General features: G+C 33.6%; 2 protein-coding genes across 2 annotated transcripts; one reads left to right on the forward strand and one right to left on the reverse strand.

The window, feature by feature from the left end:
- On the forward strand, positions 22-11271 carry LOC109351518 (phospholipase A-2-activating protein-like). Its single transcript, XM_019592975.1, has 23 exons — positions 22-139; positions 246-580; positions 957-1066; positions 1412-1480; positions 1889-1949; positions 2058-2197; positions 2906-3095; positions 3438-3499; positions 3651-3739; positions 3931-4000; positions 4089-4148; positions 4927-5073; positions 5195-5233; positions 5305-5342; positions 5823-5909; positions 6431-6596; positions 6855-6932; positions 8172-8308; positions 8764-8840; positions 9366-9435; positions 9989-10054; positions 10522-10668; positions 10905-11271. Exons 1-22 carry the CDS (start codon positions 80-82, stop codon positions 10654-10656), a joined length of 2286 nt encoding a protein of 761 aa, XP_019448520.1. The 5' UTR covers positions 22-79; the 3' UTR covers positions 10657-10668; positions 10905-11271.
- Positions 12696-16119, reverse strand: LOC109351515 (4-hydroxy-3-methylbut-2-enyl diphosphate reductase, chloroplastic-like). The gene is made up of 10 exons (XM_019592969.1): positions 15814-16119; positions 14932-15128; positions 14585-14764; positions 14340-14471; positions 14176-14250; positions 13954-14059; positions 13694-13788; positions 13353-13538; positions 13170-13256; positions 12696-12969 (listed from the first exon to the last, which is right to left on the reverse strand). The coding sequence occupies exons 1-10, from the start codon at positions 16067-16069 to the stop codon at positions 12904-12906; spliced, it is 1380 nt and encodes a 459-aa protein (XP_019448514.1). The 5' UTR covers positions 16070-16119; the 3' UTR covers positions 12696-12903.

The raw sequence follows: 19061 nt of genomic DNA on the forward strand, positions 1-19061 counted from the left end.
AATTGTTGAAGAAGCAAAGGATCAAGTTTGGTGAGTGTAAACTGTAAAGTCCTTCTTCAACTCTCTCTTTTGAAAAACAATGGAGATCGATTTCAATGAATACCAATTACGCTGTGAACTCCATGGCCACGAAGACGATGTAAGATATATTAATATTCACACATTCTTTACATTATTCAACATTCTCTTCTTCAATTTTTTAATTATTCTATGGATTCCTTGAACAATGAATTGAACTGAATCAGGTTCGTGGAATATGCGTGTGCGGCAACGATGGCATAGCGACTTCGTCCAGGGATCGAACGGTCAGGTTTTGGTCTCTGGATTCTTCTGATAAGCGAAAGTTCGCGTGTTCCAAAATTCTGTTAGGGCACTCTAGTTTTGTGGGACCCTTGGTTTGGATTTCGCCAAATCAAGAGTTCCCACAAGGTGGAATTGTGTCTGGTGGCATGGATACTCTTGTGTTGGTGTGGGATTTGAAAACTGTGGAGAAGGTTCACACACTCCAGGGCCATAAATTGCAAGTTACTGGCATTGCATTGGATGATAATGGAGATATCATATCTTCTTCTGTTGATTGGTGGGTTCATTTTTTAGTGGGAAATGGGAATTTGCATTGATCATATGCGAGGTTTAGCTTAATTATACTCGCGTCATTCTTGCTTCAAAAGCTACCCTCACCTTACCAGTTATACTTACCACCATTGCGAGGTAAGTGCAATGATAACTGATATCTAGGGGATTGAGTGCCTTTCTTGGTTCTCTTGAAACAAGAGGGATGTTGAGTGTAATTAAGTCAAACTAGAGGTCTTTATAATTTGTTCTTTATCTTAATATCACCAATGTTGTGTTCCTTGTTTCATATTTTGGATGAGATGTAATGTAATGTGTTGAATTCCACTTGCTACAACAGTAGCTCTGTTTATGTTTATTTGCTATCTGGATTTTTTATGCAGCACCTTGAGACGGTGGAGGAATGGGCAATCTTTAGAGACATGGGAGGCTCATAAAGCACCAATCCAAGCAGTTATAAAGCTACCCTCCGGCGACGGCGAGATTGTTACAGGTATCACCAATACTTGTTAATCTTTTTTTGAAGATCTTTTGCTTGGTTTGTTGTATTGCTTTTAAGGGTGTGTAAACAGCTTATTTAAGCGCTTATTCAACTAGCTATTTTAAAAGGTTAGAAAGAGCTTTATGAAGGTCATAATTTTTTCCATAAGCTTATTTTCACAAGTTCTTTCCGTAAGTTCAAATAAGCTCTCTCCAAACACCCCGAGTAAGTATTCGAACTTAGTGTTCTGAAGATCATGTATGGCATCCCTTCTTGTTATTTTAAAACCTTCTATTTTGGTAAATAATATTTAAATGGTAATCGAGTGTTATTGACTTATCTGCTTACATGTTGTAGGTTCAAGTGACTCTACTTTAAAGCTTTGGAAAGGAAAAACTTGTTTACACACTTTTGATGGACATGCAGGTTTGCTTTTCTATCTTGAGACAAATTTTAATACTTTATTTTGTCACCAATCTATATTTGTTTTTTGTGAATTTCTCTCTTACATTTCCTTGGGTGGTGAGGATTGGCAGAATTTGGTTTATGTTCAAAATATTTGCATGGTATATTTGTGAACTGATTTTATTTTCAACGAATTGTTTTCTTAAATTTGTTGTTTTCTTTTAAATTGATACATGCCTTACAATTTAAAGAAGGTCAAAGAGGTCTTAGCAATTATGTTGTTTCGGGAACATATTTTAGAAGCCATATCTTTTTATAATCTTCCATGCTATTATGGGCTACATTTTATTTATTTCCTTTTTGGTTTCACTGTCTTAATATAAACTAATATGACTGTGAAAATGCTGTCGACCTTTGAGAATTGTGCAGATACAGTTCGAGGCTTGGCTGTGATGCCTGGTCTTGGAATCTTATCCGCGTCACATGATGGGTGGGTTCATTTCTGCACCCACTCTTCTAGATCTAATTAATATTGAATCCCTGGTTCTGCATCAGGAAATGCACATATATCCTATTTGACTTGTTTCCGTTACTACAGCTCTCTCAGATTATGGGCAGTAAGTGGCGAAGTGTTAATGGAGATGGTTGGTCACACTGCAATTGTTTATTCAGTTGACTCACATTCATCAGGACTTATTGTCAGTGGCAGCGAAGATCGTTTTGCAAAAATATGGAAAGGTGATTACATGTTTCTTGCTATAGAGATGACGTGTCACTGGAATATTATCTGCTTATATTGCTTCAGTAGTTATGCTCAATACTTTAGAGTTTCATGGCCCTGGTTTATTGAGTGCATTGGTGGTCTGCCTTCACAAAATTTTTAGGGAGTCCTTTTGGTTTTTTGTTTTCATTATGTTCTTTCAGCTACTTAGAGATCAATGCTTTATCAATGAACATGATTTATGATAGAGCATTATAGCGTCGTTCGATCCATGTAAACGACCCCACGTGGTAGGATAAAGGCTTGGTTGTTGTCTATTCTTTCAGCTAAGGCCAATAGTTTTAGGAAACTGCTTGACATCTGATGGCTACCCTCTCTAGTCAACTGCAATTTTCATGATTCATATTTTCAACGTTAACATTTTGGGCTTATGTCAATATCCACCATTATTTCAACTTTTAACCTACTCCTGATTTTTAACTTTTAAGCAATGTATAAACTTTTTAAAAAAAAAGGAATTGTGCACAAGTTTTATTTTGAAATTATGATCAGACCCTTCTCTTCCATGTTCACTTCTCAAAGTTGCCATATACATGAAGCTTCTGAGGTTGTAGGCTCTTCTTAGGCATCACTTTTACTTCATATGGTCTGTACTTTTGGTTTTTATGCCACAGCTTTTGTAACCTGTGGCTTGTTATTACTGTCATTTTTTATTCAAAATTCAGATGGAGTTTGTGTTCAGAGCATAGAACATCCTGGTTGTGTTTGGGATGCAAAATTCCTGGAAAATGGGGATATTGTGACGGCATGTTCAGATGGAACTGTACGCATTTGGACCACACATCAGGATACTGTTGCTGACCAACTAGAGCTTGATTTATACACTTCACAACTTTCTCAATACAAGGCTAGTAGGTACGGTTGTTTATTGGCTGTTCTAACTGATACTGACCTTTGAAAACCCCTTTGGAAAATAATGGATTGTCTATATTTGAACTTTAGATAGTCATGTGTGCCTGCTACTTCCATGACACATCAGCTTCTCCTTTTCTAGTCTGTCCATATTCTAAATTTCTTAGTTTTGACTCTGAATATATATAGTTTGCTCGTTATTTCTGGGGAACTTCTTACTGCTGTAAATCCATATATATTTCTTTTTTTATAAAATTAAATTTATAGATTATGTGATGCTTGGATTAGTTATGTTATGTCTTGCTACTACTTGTGAACTTAGCTTGATCTGTTAATTTTTGCTAGAAAGAGGGTTGGAGGATTGAAACTGGAAGAGTTACCAGGCTTGGATTCACTGAAGATCCCAGGTCTACTTTCAATGGTTCTCTTTTCAAAGGTCATTCAATTCAGCGTACGCTTTGCCCTCTACCCTCGTCTTATGTTGTCGAGTGGGATGGGGTGGGGGAGATAACCTGTTTATCATGGTTTCTGTTTTAATCATCTTTCGTTTCTGAACAGGGACTAGTGATGGCCAAACAAAAATAGTCAGGGAGGGGGATAATGGGGTGGCATATGCATGGAACATGTCAGAACAGAAGTGGGATAAAGTAATTCTCTTCCTTGATTCTCCATGAGCTTTTATCTATATGAGAAATAACTAACAAATTTAGATTCTGTTATCTCTGTTTCTCTTTACCTGTGTAACTCTATAGCCTCAGTCAAATCCCAAGCTGCACTGGCAAGCGTACATGATATATAAGATTATTTGTTTTCATTAGTAATTTATGTTTCCCTATAGATTGGCGAAGTTGTTGATGGACCGGAGGAATCAAGTCGTCCTTTCCATGATGGTGCTCAGTATGACTACGGTCAGTTTCCTATGTTTCCCTTTAAAGACTTAAATTGAGGCTTTCATTTGTCACACATTTCTTATAAATTTTACCTCTGGATGTTCAGTGTTTGATGTGGATATTGGAGATGGTATGCCTATCCGTAAGTTGCCATACAATCGATCAGGTACACATTTTCACCATGAGGTTTTGCTATTTTGCTAAGTATAGGCACATTTAATTAAGTTAGTAATCTTGGGAATACTATCTTGTGCTACAGCAAGAGATGTTATTGTCTGTTTGGTGTGTGTTTTGGAATAATGAACCTTCGCCCGACTTTCAGAGACTTGGTAACAGCATAATATTAACTGCTTATTTCAATAATTAGTTTGTATAATTTTAGGCATACTGTATAATTTCATTCTGAGTCATCATAGTTGTAGATGGATTTAATTATATTCTAGTAGGTAGGGATTCTGATATTCTCTAAAGTCTAGAGTAATTTTAAGATAGCATAGAGAAATTTGTGAAGAGTAGAATGTGTCAAACGATTCAAATGTACTTTTACTTTAATTGTTTGCACTGTGAATGTAAGATATCACTCTCTTGTAAGTTTCTTACTTGCTACGGCTTAGGAATATAAAAGGGCTGCCCAATGCACGAGGCTCCTACCTAGTGGGTTCTGGGGAGGGTAGATGTAACGATCCTGTCAAGAACCAACTCTCCCAAAAGCTTAATGTGTTGGATGGATGCATGTGTGAATTGCATTTCTAATTAATCCTTGAAGCTTTTTGTCAGCTACTTTATTGTCCATTTCTTGTCTCTTGCAAATGCTTGTCTTGTATAGCCCAAGTTGGATCAGAGAATCAAACTTGACATGGCTTCTTATTTTTTTGGTTTCAAAGAATTTATGGTTGTGAATGATAATCTTTTAACTAATAAAGCAAATTGCAAGATGTCTCCAGATAATCCATATGACGTCGCTGACAAATGGCTACTCAAGGAGAGTCTCCCTCTTTCCTTCCGTGAACAAATCGTACAGTTCATACTTCAAAATACTGGACAAAAGGATATTACTTTTGATGCTTCATTTCGTGATCCCTATACCGGCTGTAAGTATAATACTTGTTTCTGTTCAATAAAAGTTGATGGTGATCAGTGAGGTACTGAGGTCTATTATTGTTGTAATCCTCCTTTTTTACTGTATGTCTTTTGTCTTATTTTCTATTTCAGCCAATGCTTATGTACCAGGACAATCTTCACATGTGTCTGGTAATAATCTTATTTTGTCCTGCATGACTCATACCCTATTATGATTTTAATATTATTTGTTTGTATGACAGATATTTCTGCAAAACCTACTTTCAAGCATATTCCTAAGGTTTGCTTTCATACCCTTTGCTTCGGAAGTTGCTTATGCCTTTAGTCGTGACAAATTATATCTGGTGTGTTCTATGTTTTGTGTAAACTTAAAATATTAGCATACGGCTATATATTAACATATCCAAAAAGGAAATGGTAAAGTTTGTTCCTATATCAACTTATGCGTTCTCTTTCTCTCACTTAGTACAAACAACTTATACATTCTTTATAGCCTGAATTTGTTTTTGTTCTTGTTATAAGATGATGGATTCTTAAACAGGCCATACCATCTTTATGAAATGTAGCTCATTCTACAAGTAATTTGATCCTGCTGGGATGTGAGTAGTGCTAAAAGTAGTCTAATCCTTCACATCTTTTTTGTTTTTTTTATGACAGAAGCTAATGTTCAAACCTCCTTTACTACTGCTTCTTAATTTCACCCCTCTTCAAACTAATTGTAATTTGGTAGCTCATGCTCAGTGCTTATTTATGTTGTCAGAAAGGGATGCTTGTTTTTGAGGCAGCTCAGTTTGATGGGATCCTTAAAAAGATTAATGAGTTCAATAATGCTTTACTATCTGACCAGGTAGGTTACATGATTGCGACTTTTTTGTCCTTACTAATATGTAATACCAAATTTTGAAAAATATCCCCTTCGTAGAAGGAACTGATGTTTATGACATATTCACATATATGAACCCATCTGCAATAGCGAGGATTGGTGAACTTTTCAAATTACTCATAGCGCTTCATTTATGTTAATTCCAAACTCCAATATATTTATGTTAATTCCAAACTCCAATATACCTGTTGGTAATTCTAATTTCTAAGTTCACATTTATTCAGGTTTACTGTTAAAATACCCTTTTTAGACTTGGGATCTACTTTTTATATTAGACATAAAACTGACTTGCTGCTCCCATCCTTTTAAAAAATTGCATGGGTGAACTGTGCGTTTTATGTTATTGGTCACAATATTTGCTTTGTTTAAGAACAATACACCTGCATGTTTTAGCAAGCATGATTCAGTTTTCTTCTTGTTATGCTTCTATATGAATTCAAATAATGAGTTGTCTCAGTAACTTGGTTCTATTGTCAATTTCATAGGAAACGCAGAACTTGTCTTTGACTGAGCCTGATGTTTCCAGACTGGGTTCCATTGTTAAAACTCTGAAAGATACTTCGTATTACCATTCTAGTAAATTTGCAGACTCTGATATCACTTTGTTGCTGAATTTACTTCAGTCATGGCCAATAGGAATGATATTTCCTGGTTAGTTGGTGTAGTTTCTGGGTTGTCTTTTGTGTTGTTCTTTTTCTTTTTTATGGTACTTCATGAAATTTTCATCCGTTGTTACCTACAACAACCATGCCTTAATCCCACTAGGTTGAGTTGGCTCATTCATTGTTACCTTGACTAAACAAAAACCATGGGAACAAAGTTGTACGCCCACTTCTTAGTCAGTGAACTTCTGTAATCTATAGAAAAACTGTTTTGCTTACTTATTCATATTGTGCTTTGTCTATGCAGTCATTGATATTTTAAGGATGGCAGTTCTTCATCCAGATGGGGCTACTAAACTTCACAAGCAATTAGAAGCTAAAAATGGTATCAATATTAGCATCATTTTGTTTTTTGACATTAAATTATGACAGGAATCAGTTTAGTTCCATCCTTAGCTTGTGAAAGAGGATTCCCAACACTGATTGAATTTTGGACTTGATTTTTTTTCCTGTACCTTTCTGTTGAGTTGTTATGTTTTATTGACTTCCTTCTGTTATATCCAGATATACTAATGGAAGTGATTAAGAAAGTCACAAAAAATCCGGCAATTCCTGCAAATTTGTTGACCAGCATTCGTACTACCTGTTGGTAATTCTAATTTCTAAGTTCACATTTATTCAGGTTTACTGTTAAAATACCCTTTTTAGACTTGGGATCTACTTTTTATATTAGACATAAAACTGACTTGCTGCTCCCATCCTTTTAAAAAATTGCATGGGTGAACTGTGCGTTTTATGTTATTGGTCACAATATTTGCTTTGTTTAAGAACAATACACCTGCATGTTTTAGCAAGCATGATTCAGTTTTCTTCTTGTTATGCTTCTATATGAATTCAAATAATGAGTTGTCTCAGTAACTTGGTTCTATTGTCAATTTCATAGGAAACGCAGAACTTGTCTTTGACTGAGCCTGATGTTTCCAGACTGGGTTCCATTGTTAAAACTCTGAAAGATACTTCGTATTACCATTCTAGTAAATTTGCAGACTCTGATATCACTTTGTTGCTGAATTTACTTCAGTCATGGCCAATAGGAATGATATTTCCTGGTTAGTTGGTGTAGTTTCTGGGTTGTCTTTTGTGTTGTTCTTTTTCTTTTTTATGGTACTTCATGAAATTTTCATCCGTTGTTACCTACAACAACCATGCCTTAATCCCACTAGGTTGAGTTGGCTCATTCATTGTTACCTTGACTAAACAAAAACCATGGGAACAAAGTTGTACGCCCACTTCTTAGTCAGTGAACTTCTGTAATCTATAGAAAAACTGTTTTGCTTACTTATTCATATTGTGCTTTGTCTATGCAGTCATTGATATTTTAAGGATGGCAGTTCTTCATCCAGATGGGGCTACTAAACTTCACAAGCAATTAGAAGCTAAAAATGGTATCAATATTAGCATCATTTTGTTTTTTGACATTAAATTATGACAGGAATCAGTTTAGTTCCATCCTTAGCTTGTGAAAGAGGATTCCCAACACTGATTGAATTTTGGACTTGATTTTTTTTCCTGTACCTTTCTGTTGAGTTGTTATGTTTTATTGACTTCCTTCTGTTATATCCAGATATACTAATGGAAGTGATTAAGAAAGTCACAAAAAATCCGGCAATTCCTGCAAATTTGTTGACCAGCATTCGTACTATAACTAATCTCTTTAAGAATTCATGCTACTACAACTGGTTGCAAAAACACTGCAGTGAGGTTAGCTTTTAGAGTTTCTTGAATGCAGTTTTTATGACATGGAGTATAATTAAAGGACTTGATATTAATTGCTTGGAGAAGCCAACATTGGTATAGAAATTTCACGTGTGCCATTTTTGTGAAGAAAAAGGTGCTAAACTCATTTTCTGATTAATGATGATTTAGAACTTCCTATTTCTCTGCTTTCATAACATTACTGCTATTATTAATTTCAATGCATAGGCTATTAGGCTTCCTTTCACTATGCCTTTTAATTTGCATATTGACTCTTCTTTACATCATGCCACAGTTATCCATTCATTTCTTCATTGCTTTGGGCCATTTTATCCTCCCTTTTTGGTGAAAACATTTCATATATGAAGGATTATTATTTGACTTTGTCCATCTTAATTCCGTTCTTCTGGAAGTAAATGGAGCTTGGTTGTTTATTTGTTATAAATGTGTCCGATGTGCAGATTCTTGATGCTTTCTCAAGTTGTAGTTCATCGTCAAACAAAAACTTGCACTTGTCCTATTCTACCTTGATACTCAAGTAAGTCTTTTCTTTACTGTAATCTGTTGCACAATTTTTTAGCAGAAAACCAATATGGGATGCATTATTTTCTATCTCAAATAATTTTTCAACCACTTCTCATAGTTATATATAGGACGCCCTAGTGCGCAAGGCTCCCTTATGGTGGGGCTTAGAGAGGGTTAATGTATGCAGCCTCACCCTCTTAGTTATATGTTTAGGTATTCTCTATTTGTTTAGTATTTAGAGGTTCTCCTTTATCATTTTTGAAATCTGCTTCTTGTTACAAAAATAAAATAGAATTCTATTTTCTTTGTTAAAACAGTGGAAGGGAGGGCAATTCTAGCACCCTGGATTTTTCTTCTGTGCTCAACCCTACTTAGCCCCACTACCCTTCTGCTAAGTACAAATACTAAAGCAGTGATGGTGGCTTTTACATATTGGGATCTCTGTTTATGTTTCATTATTTTAATCATTGCTTTCATTTTCTTTAAGAGTCCACAATTACAGCTTGCAATAACCTTTACTTCTATGTGATCCTCACAGTTACACTGTGCTATTGATTGAATTGAAGGATCAAGAAGGTCAATCTCAAGTTTTATCAGCAGCACTTGAGGTATGTCTTATGCTGTTATTGCTGCCAAACTTATCCCATTAGGCGAGGTTGGCTGTGTGGATGTCAATGCCATAGGGTTTACCAAAAACCTAAATTCCAGTAAAGTTAGCTCTTTTTAAATGATTTCTCATAATTAGGTTATCTTCCCTTTGATTCACTTTCCCCCCTTCTCACTGGAGCATATATTTGTCTTCACACATGACTAAACCACCTATAGAGAATTTGTCTCCTCCTCAATAAGTGCTAGTTCTACTATAATTTTCTCCCAAATTTAATCATTCTGAATCTTATGTTGCAACTTGCAGTATGTTGTAATCTTTTACCTTCATAACATTTCTCAGTTGCATCTTACTGCATTTCATGTACTCCGTCTTTACTCCCACTTCATGAAAAGCAAGAGCCTTTAATTTCAAAGTGCTCCACACACTTGTAAACAAATAAGTAGAAGGAGGTGCATGGTACTTGGGCATTTCTAGATTATTAAAATAAAAAATTGCTACCTTGAGATGTTATTCTTTCCTAATTATACTAATATGCAATTTGTTTTTTACAGATTGTCGAAAATGAAAATGTAGAAGGAGATTCCAAATTCCGTGCATTAGTTGGTATTGGATCACTGGTACTATTAAGTTTCTTTCTCCCATCTTATGTTTGACATGATTCTATTTTACTTTGTCTGCGATGTAAGTGAAGCCTGTCTGAATGTTGTATCTCTGCTTTTGGGAAGCCTAACTATCATATTCGTTTATCGTCCCTGTCTACAGCTGCTGCTATTCTATTTTAACTTATTTTGTAATTGGTGCGGTCATTGGTTTGAGTTTTCATATCCTAGTCAGTGGAACACCTTGGTCTTGTTACATAGGATTTACTTTATTTAGAATCGGTATTTTGTTGTGTTATGCACCAAGTTAGGATGAGATAAAAATGTATTTATTCAAAAAGCATACAAAAGAAATTAATCAAATTGCATAATTTGTAATATATGAAAATGTGCAATATCATTGTTACTTTTGTTTATTAATGACTTCTTTAGCTCTGTGAATTTCTTCACTCACATATTTAATATGTCAAATCATCTTTAAACAGATGCTTGAGGGTCTTGTAAAAAAAATAGCACTGGACTTTGATGTTTTGAACTTTGCAAAATCAGCCAAGGGTTCTAAGGAAGCCAAAATAGCTGAAGTTGGATCTGACATTGAGCTGTTAACAAAGCAGAGTTGAATTCTATACCTGGTGACTAATCTCTTCTATTCCTCCAAACAAAGTGTAGCTAAAAAGGAATGATCATGCACACTTCACTATTAGATCACATTAGTCATCACTCATCAAACAAGCTCTGCATCTTTGGTCATTTTGTGATCACCCTCACTAGAATAATACATTTTAATGTTAGCATGCATGGGTCGGAAATATATTGGTCAACTGATCTGATCATTCAGGCTGCTAATTTTCATATTTTTAGTTTGCAGGATTGCTTAGAGCGTGACATCGATATCATTCTGTCTGTCCGATGATCGTGCGTTCGATTTCAAAATTGCAAGCTGTTGAATGTCATGTCCGGAGATTTTAATGACAATCAGGGAATACATTGTTAGTAACATTCATTGGAATTTGGAAGTAATCTCAGTTACAGACCCCTCAATCTTCATTCATTTGGGATGATAACTGCTTAATAGATAGATGCCTTGGTAAGCCATGAGAAGTTATCATCACAAATGCTGGTTAAGAAAGTTTTATACCCAATCGTGGAATACCATAAAACCCGAAAAAGAAAAGGTTTAACTTATTCAAATTTCATTTCGTATAATACATTTTTGATATATAAAAAGTTTGTATATTAGAAATTACTACCTCTAGGCCTAACTTTTGGTAGTTTCATCCAAATTTAAGGAGTGTAGTTAATGTTTTTAGTATCATTAAATTTCAATAATGAAACTTTATTTCTATTAAATTAATAAACAATTTTCCTTTTCCAATTGATTAATGGGAGGATATTTTGCTATTAGAGATAGATATGCATAAAACTTTAAAAGTTGTCCTATAAAATGAAATTGAAGGAAATATATAGTTTTAAAAAATAGGCAACTCTAAAAATGTTTAGTTAATTGGTCCATATATCTAACATTGATTGGACCATATATCTAACATTGTCTTACAACATTTCTATCATTTAATTGGTCGAAATTTTTTATTCTTGAGTTGGAAACCTTACTGGTTCAATCTAAGTTTCACTTTAATAACACTATTAACGTGTGAAAAGAAAAATCTTCAATTCAATGATAGCAACTTATAGGGATTATATAGCAATGTTAGTGATGTTCACACATTGCTTACTAAGAGGGGAACCTGAGAATCAAGTCCAAACCACTGCATAAGGTGTCCACTTATTGACCTCAATGGCTGATCAGTTACAAACACTCAAATGATGCCTTGAAGAAGTAAATCCATAAATCTTTTTTGTAACTCATTTGCTATGACATTACTTATATATATTGAGATGAATACATGTATATTTTGTCTTTTATTTTAAATGTTTATCATGGGGCCAAATATCGAAGCTCTTATGTTTGGTAATATTTTGGCCCCCCACTTAAGTAATTGAAATTTTGATCAGTCCATAATGTAAAGGTTGCAACTTCATGAAGATGGACCAAGTTGCCTTTGCTTTTTTATTGTTTTAAGTATCCCTGCATTTGTGTGGCATTGCATCAGCTGATTTATATTTTCATCTAGTTGTGGCCAAATTTTACAAATGTAAAGTTAATGGTCACTACAAGGTTGTACATTGTTTTAGACAACCAAATACCAAACACTGATAGTGGTACCACAATAAGCAAACAATTGTAACATCTTTAACAGTGAACTTCTGTTATTGATATATTCTACAGACTCTAGATTTTAGACCTTAGCCTTATATGGGAGTAGTAATAATATAATACAATAATAATTATATGGAATGAGGTGATACTGTGATACCATATCTGCACTAACACCCTTTGGTATCACACTATCACCTCATCTCTATAGTTCAATCATTTTTTTCTATTTGAGCAAGCTGAAAACATTAGTGGCTAGCTTATAGCTTCTGAGACACCAAAATCAGAAGACTCTTCAAAATAGTTGTTTGGATTACATAGCAATGGTAAAATACTAAGACACCAAATTGGACTTCATATTGATAACTTGATTGATCAGACAAGGATTTTACAATTGCTCAAATTATAAAAGAGATACACGACAGTATTTAGATATACTGAGTATTACATATATTTTTCATCCTTTATTTTAAATGCTTGACATATGGCAAAAAAGTAAATATGTCTTGTATTGTTTGGCTCCACACTCAAGCAATTGCAAAATTTATAATATCTAATTTAACATTGACCTTTTGCTATTGATACATTGTAAACTGCATGAGATCCTTGTTTCATTTATATATTGATAATGTATGCATGCAAACCTACTACTTTAGGAGAGTTGCAATGCTTCTTCACGTTTCAAGTCAAACACCTTGATAAGTGCATCTTCAACAGCCTGTTAATAGTATTAAGTGAATGAATGGGATATTATTAGAAAGGAAATAAAGTGAAAGGATTGTACAGCATTTGATATTAAAATAAATATGAATTGGATATAGTATGTTAGTTTGCAAGGGGAGATAAAACTACATTTATTACAAGCAACATCCACATAACTATACTGGATAAACTAACATGCAAGGCAAGAGAAATTACCTTGTCTGGTGTGGATGCACCAGATGTCACACCAATTGTTATTGGACCCTTTGGCAGAAAGTTTTCTTTCTCCACCAGCTCACCATGCTGCCATACAAAACAAATAAACAGTATTGTAGAATGAGAGCTGAAAAAAGCTGATAACAGTTGAGAAAGTATAAATCTCTATTTATCCATTCATACATTCAGCTTGTGTGCTATTCTGTTTCCTGGGCCAATTCTTTGTTCGTTGTCAATCCAATAAGAAGGAATTCCACGCTCCTCAGCTATCTCTTGCAGGTGTGATGTATTGCTTGAGTTCCATCCACCAATTACCAAGATCAGATCCAAATCTTTCTCCACCAGCTTGTACATAGCATCTTGTCTCTCCTGCAAGATAATTCAATTTGACTGTTGATTTGACTGAATGAACATAAGCATATTTTGTATGCTAATAACTTATAACTGTAATTAGAAATGCTGCAGCGACATTCTAACTAATTCAAAATAAGCATGAACATCAAAGTCTAGAGAAGAGGAACTACCTGAGTAGCATCACAAATTGTGTTGAAGCTTATGAAGTGCTCATTTACGTTTTCTACGCCAAATTTACGCATCATAGTCCTCTCTATTAATTTCCCTGTGAAATGATCAATAAAATAAATATCACCAGTATCAGTACATACATAATTTCTGATGAGATACATTTTACCAGAGAGAGAGAGACAGAGAGGTGATAAAGATTGTGCAATAGTAACTAATCAGTTTTCACACCCCTCCCCTGAAAAAATGTTAAAAAACTAACCCATTTCTTCAGTCTCTCCCTTCAGCATCGTTGTCTGATTTGCAATGCCTAATTTTATCAGGTCAGTATCTGGGTCAAAGCCCTCAGAAACAGCAAATTTAAATTTCTGCCACCAAAAAAATAAATCATGACAATGATATTTTTACTGATAAGCAAAATCATGACAATGATATTATGACAAGATTTTGAAAGCAATACTAATCACATGACAGGAAACCATACCTCTAAAAATGCTTCTTTGGTTGAACTGGATCCATTTAATTCACCCCCAAGAATATAGTCACAAACATATTCAGCCTGGACAAATTTTACAAAAAAATTCGTCAAGTAAGGCATTTCCCACACCAAACACAATAATTGAGTATTAGCAGCAACTAAGGACAAACCTCTGCCATATTCTTCGCAATGATATACTTTCCAGCAAAAGAGACAGTTGCCACAGTTTCCTCATGAGTATATTTACCATGAATTATTGAGGTATAATCTCCTTTCTTGTGCTTTTCAACAGTATTCCATACCTTCAACAATTTAGTGAAAAATAATATCAACATCTGATGACTCATTCTGCAAGATATATGAATTGTAATTATGCAGATCAGCACACCAGAAATCCATCTTTACAATTGAATACCTTTGAAACCCATGGACAAGTTGTATCAACAATTTGAACATTTTTGTCACTCAGAGTCAACATTTCATCCACTGCTGCTCCAAAAGCAGGCAATATGACAACATCACCCTTGTTGACAACCTCAAATTGTTTTTTTCCTTCCTCCAAAGGGATGATCTGCACTTTCATCTCCTCCAGCCGCTGCATATTTACCAACTTCATTATCTTATTTATCACGTAAAAATAATTTCTAACAGTTTGAGAAAATATTTTAGGACATCAATCAATTAATACCAACTTCATGATCTGTAAGGTATACCAATTTTAAAAATTGTCATCACGGATGGTGATAGGGAAGTATAACAGACCTTGCTAACAGTTGGATTGTGGATGATTTCATTGGTAAGCCATAGCGATTCATTGGGAAACTGTTTCCTCGCCTCATAAGCAATTTGAACAGCTCTCTCAACTCCCCAACAAAAGCCATAGGATTCAGCTAGCCTCACGGTGACATTACCCCATGTATACTCAAACCCGTTTTTCTTCAAAGTCGGAATGATATCACCTGGAGGAAACAATTCACACACAAAATCACTACACAGGCACACAGATTCAAAAGACAGAATATCTGAATTCTAAAGAAACCAGCCAGCTATGGAAGCATAAAGCATATCCAAAGAAGCTGAACACTCTTTTCAGCACAATACCCGTGAAAAAGAATAAATAAGTCTTGAATGAAAAATTACAAAATTGATCATAATATTTATTTATCCAATATCTCCTCTTTTTTCACCAAAATCAAACACATGCCCAGCTACAAGTTTTTCTTTGTAGTATATGATTCAAGAGCACGTCAAAAGAAGCATAACACTAAGTGCATGTTTGGGAAAGATGGATTGTTTGACAAAACAGCTTTTTCTTCAAAATAAAGGTTCTTGGGTAAAATCTCATGTGTTTGGCAACTCCGATTAAATGACAAAAAAGCTATTTTAACGAGAGAGAGAAGAAACAATTTGGAGAAGCTTAAAACTTCAAATACATTGCCTAAACAAGTTTTTATATTACCTTGAAATCAAGTACATTTCTCCAACCAAAATTAACTATCAAACAAATATTATTAATTTATAAGAAGAATTTACAATATAAACATGAATTTTGAAATAGATAATCTGAATAGCTATCAAAACAATTACCATTAAGTTAAAAAAAAATGATGAGAGAATCGAAATTGGGGAAAATAAGAAACATACTAGCTTGGAACTCGCGATTCAAGAGCTGGAGGGTCTCTTCCTTGTGACCAAAACCTTTGCGGTTATAATTCTTGCTCCTTGTTAAGTTCTTCCTGAACACCTTTGCATCGAACTCCGAATCAACCGCTGCCGGAGATGAATCACCGGAGCACCGGAGGGAGAAAGGCTTCCGGGATTGAATTCTGATGTGGCTTTCCGGCAATGAGAGGTCGGTTCTAGTGAACGGAAGACGGCAGAGGTGAGCGGAAACAGCCATTGTTGAATTGAGAGAGAATGAATGAAGAGAGTGCAAACAATTGAAACTGTGAATATATACTATTCAACTGTTCCTTTTTTACAATTTTTCTTGGTCTGTTCTTTCTCACCATCTCACATAGAGAGAAGTTTTTATCTGGATATAACATTTTCTTCCATCATTTTGTTTGTTTGGACCAACAAGATGTTCCGTCTAGTCATGTCTAAGGTCGATGATATTCATATGAATAATACTTGTTGACAAAGTCAATTATCAAATCCGAAATATGAGGAAATACTCTTATTAATACCAACAAAATGAAGTGTTTTTTATTAAGGATAATAGATCTATTTACTCTAAGACGCGTCCTAGCCATCGATTCTAAGGAAATATAATGATTTGAATTAATGCGTCTAAACTTAAATATCCATAAAATTGATGGCTAAGATGTAAAGTAAATTTAAAAATAATGGCCTTCCAAACATGATTTTATTTTATTCTCTATCACTTTGGGAAATTAGTTTGAACCATATTGACATTTTTTTCCTTCAAAAAATTAAAAAGAATAATGATATGCATGAATATTAATTATTATATAAAACATGATTTATAAAAAAAATCATGTATATATTATTATAATTTTAAATTAACAAAAAACTTGTGTAGAGTTTAAATTAATACATTTTTAATTATAAAAAGATTTCCTTTATTTATCTTTTCCTTAATATTCATACCATAAAAGACATTAAAAATTTATATAAAAAACATTGCACATTGTCAATTTTTTGTTCACCAAATCTTTTCCTTATAAATGTTAATAATTAAATACTTTAGTCATCATCTGTCTTTTCATTATTTATATACAACGTGGTAAGGAATTTAATATTTTATTTTAGTTAAATCATTAAATGAAAATTTAACTTTTAAAATGAATTATTGGAGAGAGTAAAATGAGTATCTTTGTATCTACCATAATTGAATATTTTTATATTTTTCCTTTTCTTCCTGGTTAGGTGTGGTTAGAACTCAGGAGAGGAACGTTAACCTGACCAGTTCTACTTGCCAAACATATGTTTCTATGTACTATGTATGATCTTCTCCAATATTAAAAAACTTGAGTATTGAATTTAGATTATAATATGTGGTACTTAACAAATTTTAACAGTTCAGATTTTTTACTTTTAGAACATTTTTCACCTTAAAGATGTGAGGCAAGATTGTGGCAAACTTGATTGAGTATAAAATTTATGCATTTACGATAGTAATTTTTTATACTATTAGCGCATCATCCATTATTGATTTGTATTACTTTTGTTATAAGTTAATAGTAGTTAATAATTAACGATGGATGATTTGCTGACAATGTAAAAAACACGTTTAATATTGGTCATATTAAATTTAACTTAAATCCAACTTGGTAATGGCGTCCAGGATATTGTTTGACTATATATTTTTCCCACCGCCACTTGCAGCATTATTAGTCCACCTTCTATTTCTTGAGATAAAATGTATAAGACTATATTTATTACTATATATATCTGGTTAATTATTGACCAAGTCTGCATCATAGACAAGGTCCAATGCATTTGCTTATAGAAAATTATTCTCAAAATAAAAATTCATTCAATGTGTTGAAGTGGTTCAAATGTTTAGATTTAGACTTGTACAAACGTACGTTAAACGGCACCATTTCATCAATGAATATGCACATTTTATCTGCTTTCCCAAACTATTGAGGCAAATTCTGTAATGGAATAGGGATGATTAAAGTAAAATTTATAATAACAATCACCGAAAAAATACACGTAATAATATACATTATTATTGTATCATTCACGACTTATATATGCTAAAATATAATGCTCGTGTTGCAAGTTTGACCCTAGGCTCTCTTTTGTTGTATCAACTCAACGTTTTTGGGGTTGGAGAAGGAGAACGTGAAATGACTAATAAACACATAAAAATAAGGAGCTGCATGTTTTGACAAAATAGAATTTTAACCAGTAATGTTCGGGTTGGCAATGAAAAAAGGAGAGGTTGATTCATAATAATTTCGCCGCCATTGTGCGCCACGACTTTTCTGTTGTTGCATGGAGGGGACAACTTGCTCGAATGCAAATCAACTTTCCGATTTTTTATGTTTCAATCCAATGAAAAAGTGTTATCTAATTAGAAAATTATAAAAAAAAATAGTTTTTGTATTATTTAATGAAATATAATTAATCTAATATATGTGAACATAATTTTTTTAAGATATGTGATCAATATACTTTATTCCACGTGGTTAAGTGTCTAATGAAAATGTGGTAGTTAATGATGTTAGTCAAAGTCCAACTTTGACCTCATCCAAGTAAAGAAGGATAGATGGCTTGCATAAACTAATTCCACATGTTCCAACAATTTGTTCTCGAGATTATGTCAAGATTAGGACTCACCTCATTTAATTAATTTTTGTTACAAGTTAAATATCTCTTCAAGTAAAAAGTATATTTTTTTATGAGTCATAATACATTTCCTTTCCTTCTTTTTGGTGCTTGTATCTTTTTATTAAATCTAGCAACTTTTTGCCAACATATTAACTCTCACATGTTTAGAAAATTTAATAAATTTTACATTTATTTAGTAAAAAATAATTAATGATCTGAATTCTTAAAAAATATTTGATGTTATATATCATCATCCCTATTTAATATTAGAGAGGGTATGCACTCAATAAAGTCATAACTCATAACCCAAACACCAATTTTCCTAGTCATTCTTATAAAATATGGATGAAAATCATCTATCCTATTCATCTCATTCGGACAAGGATCACATGTTTCATAATTTTTTTATCTTAATGTCCCGAACCAATCAAACTTCACAAAATAATATTAAAATATTAATTTCTATATTTATAAAAAAAATTAAATGAAAAAAGTTTTATCATTAACTTATAAGACATGAATAAAGAGACCTGATCCTTGTCGAATTACATGGTGTCCATTCAATCTCTATAATGACTCGTGTAGTG

The sequence above is a fragment of the Lupinus angustifolius genome, chromosome LG07 (genome assembly GCF_001865875.1).
Source record: "Lupinus angustifolius cultivar Tanjil chromosome LG07, LupAngTanjil_v1.0, whole genome shotgun sequence".
Lineage (NCBI taxonomy): Eukaryota > Viridiplantae > Streptophyta > Magnoliopsida > Fabales > Fabaceae > Lupinus > Lupinus angustifolius.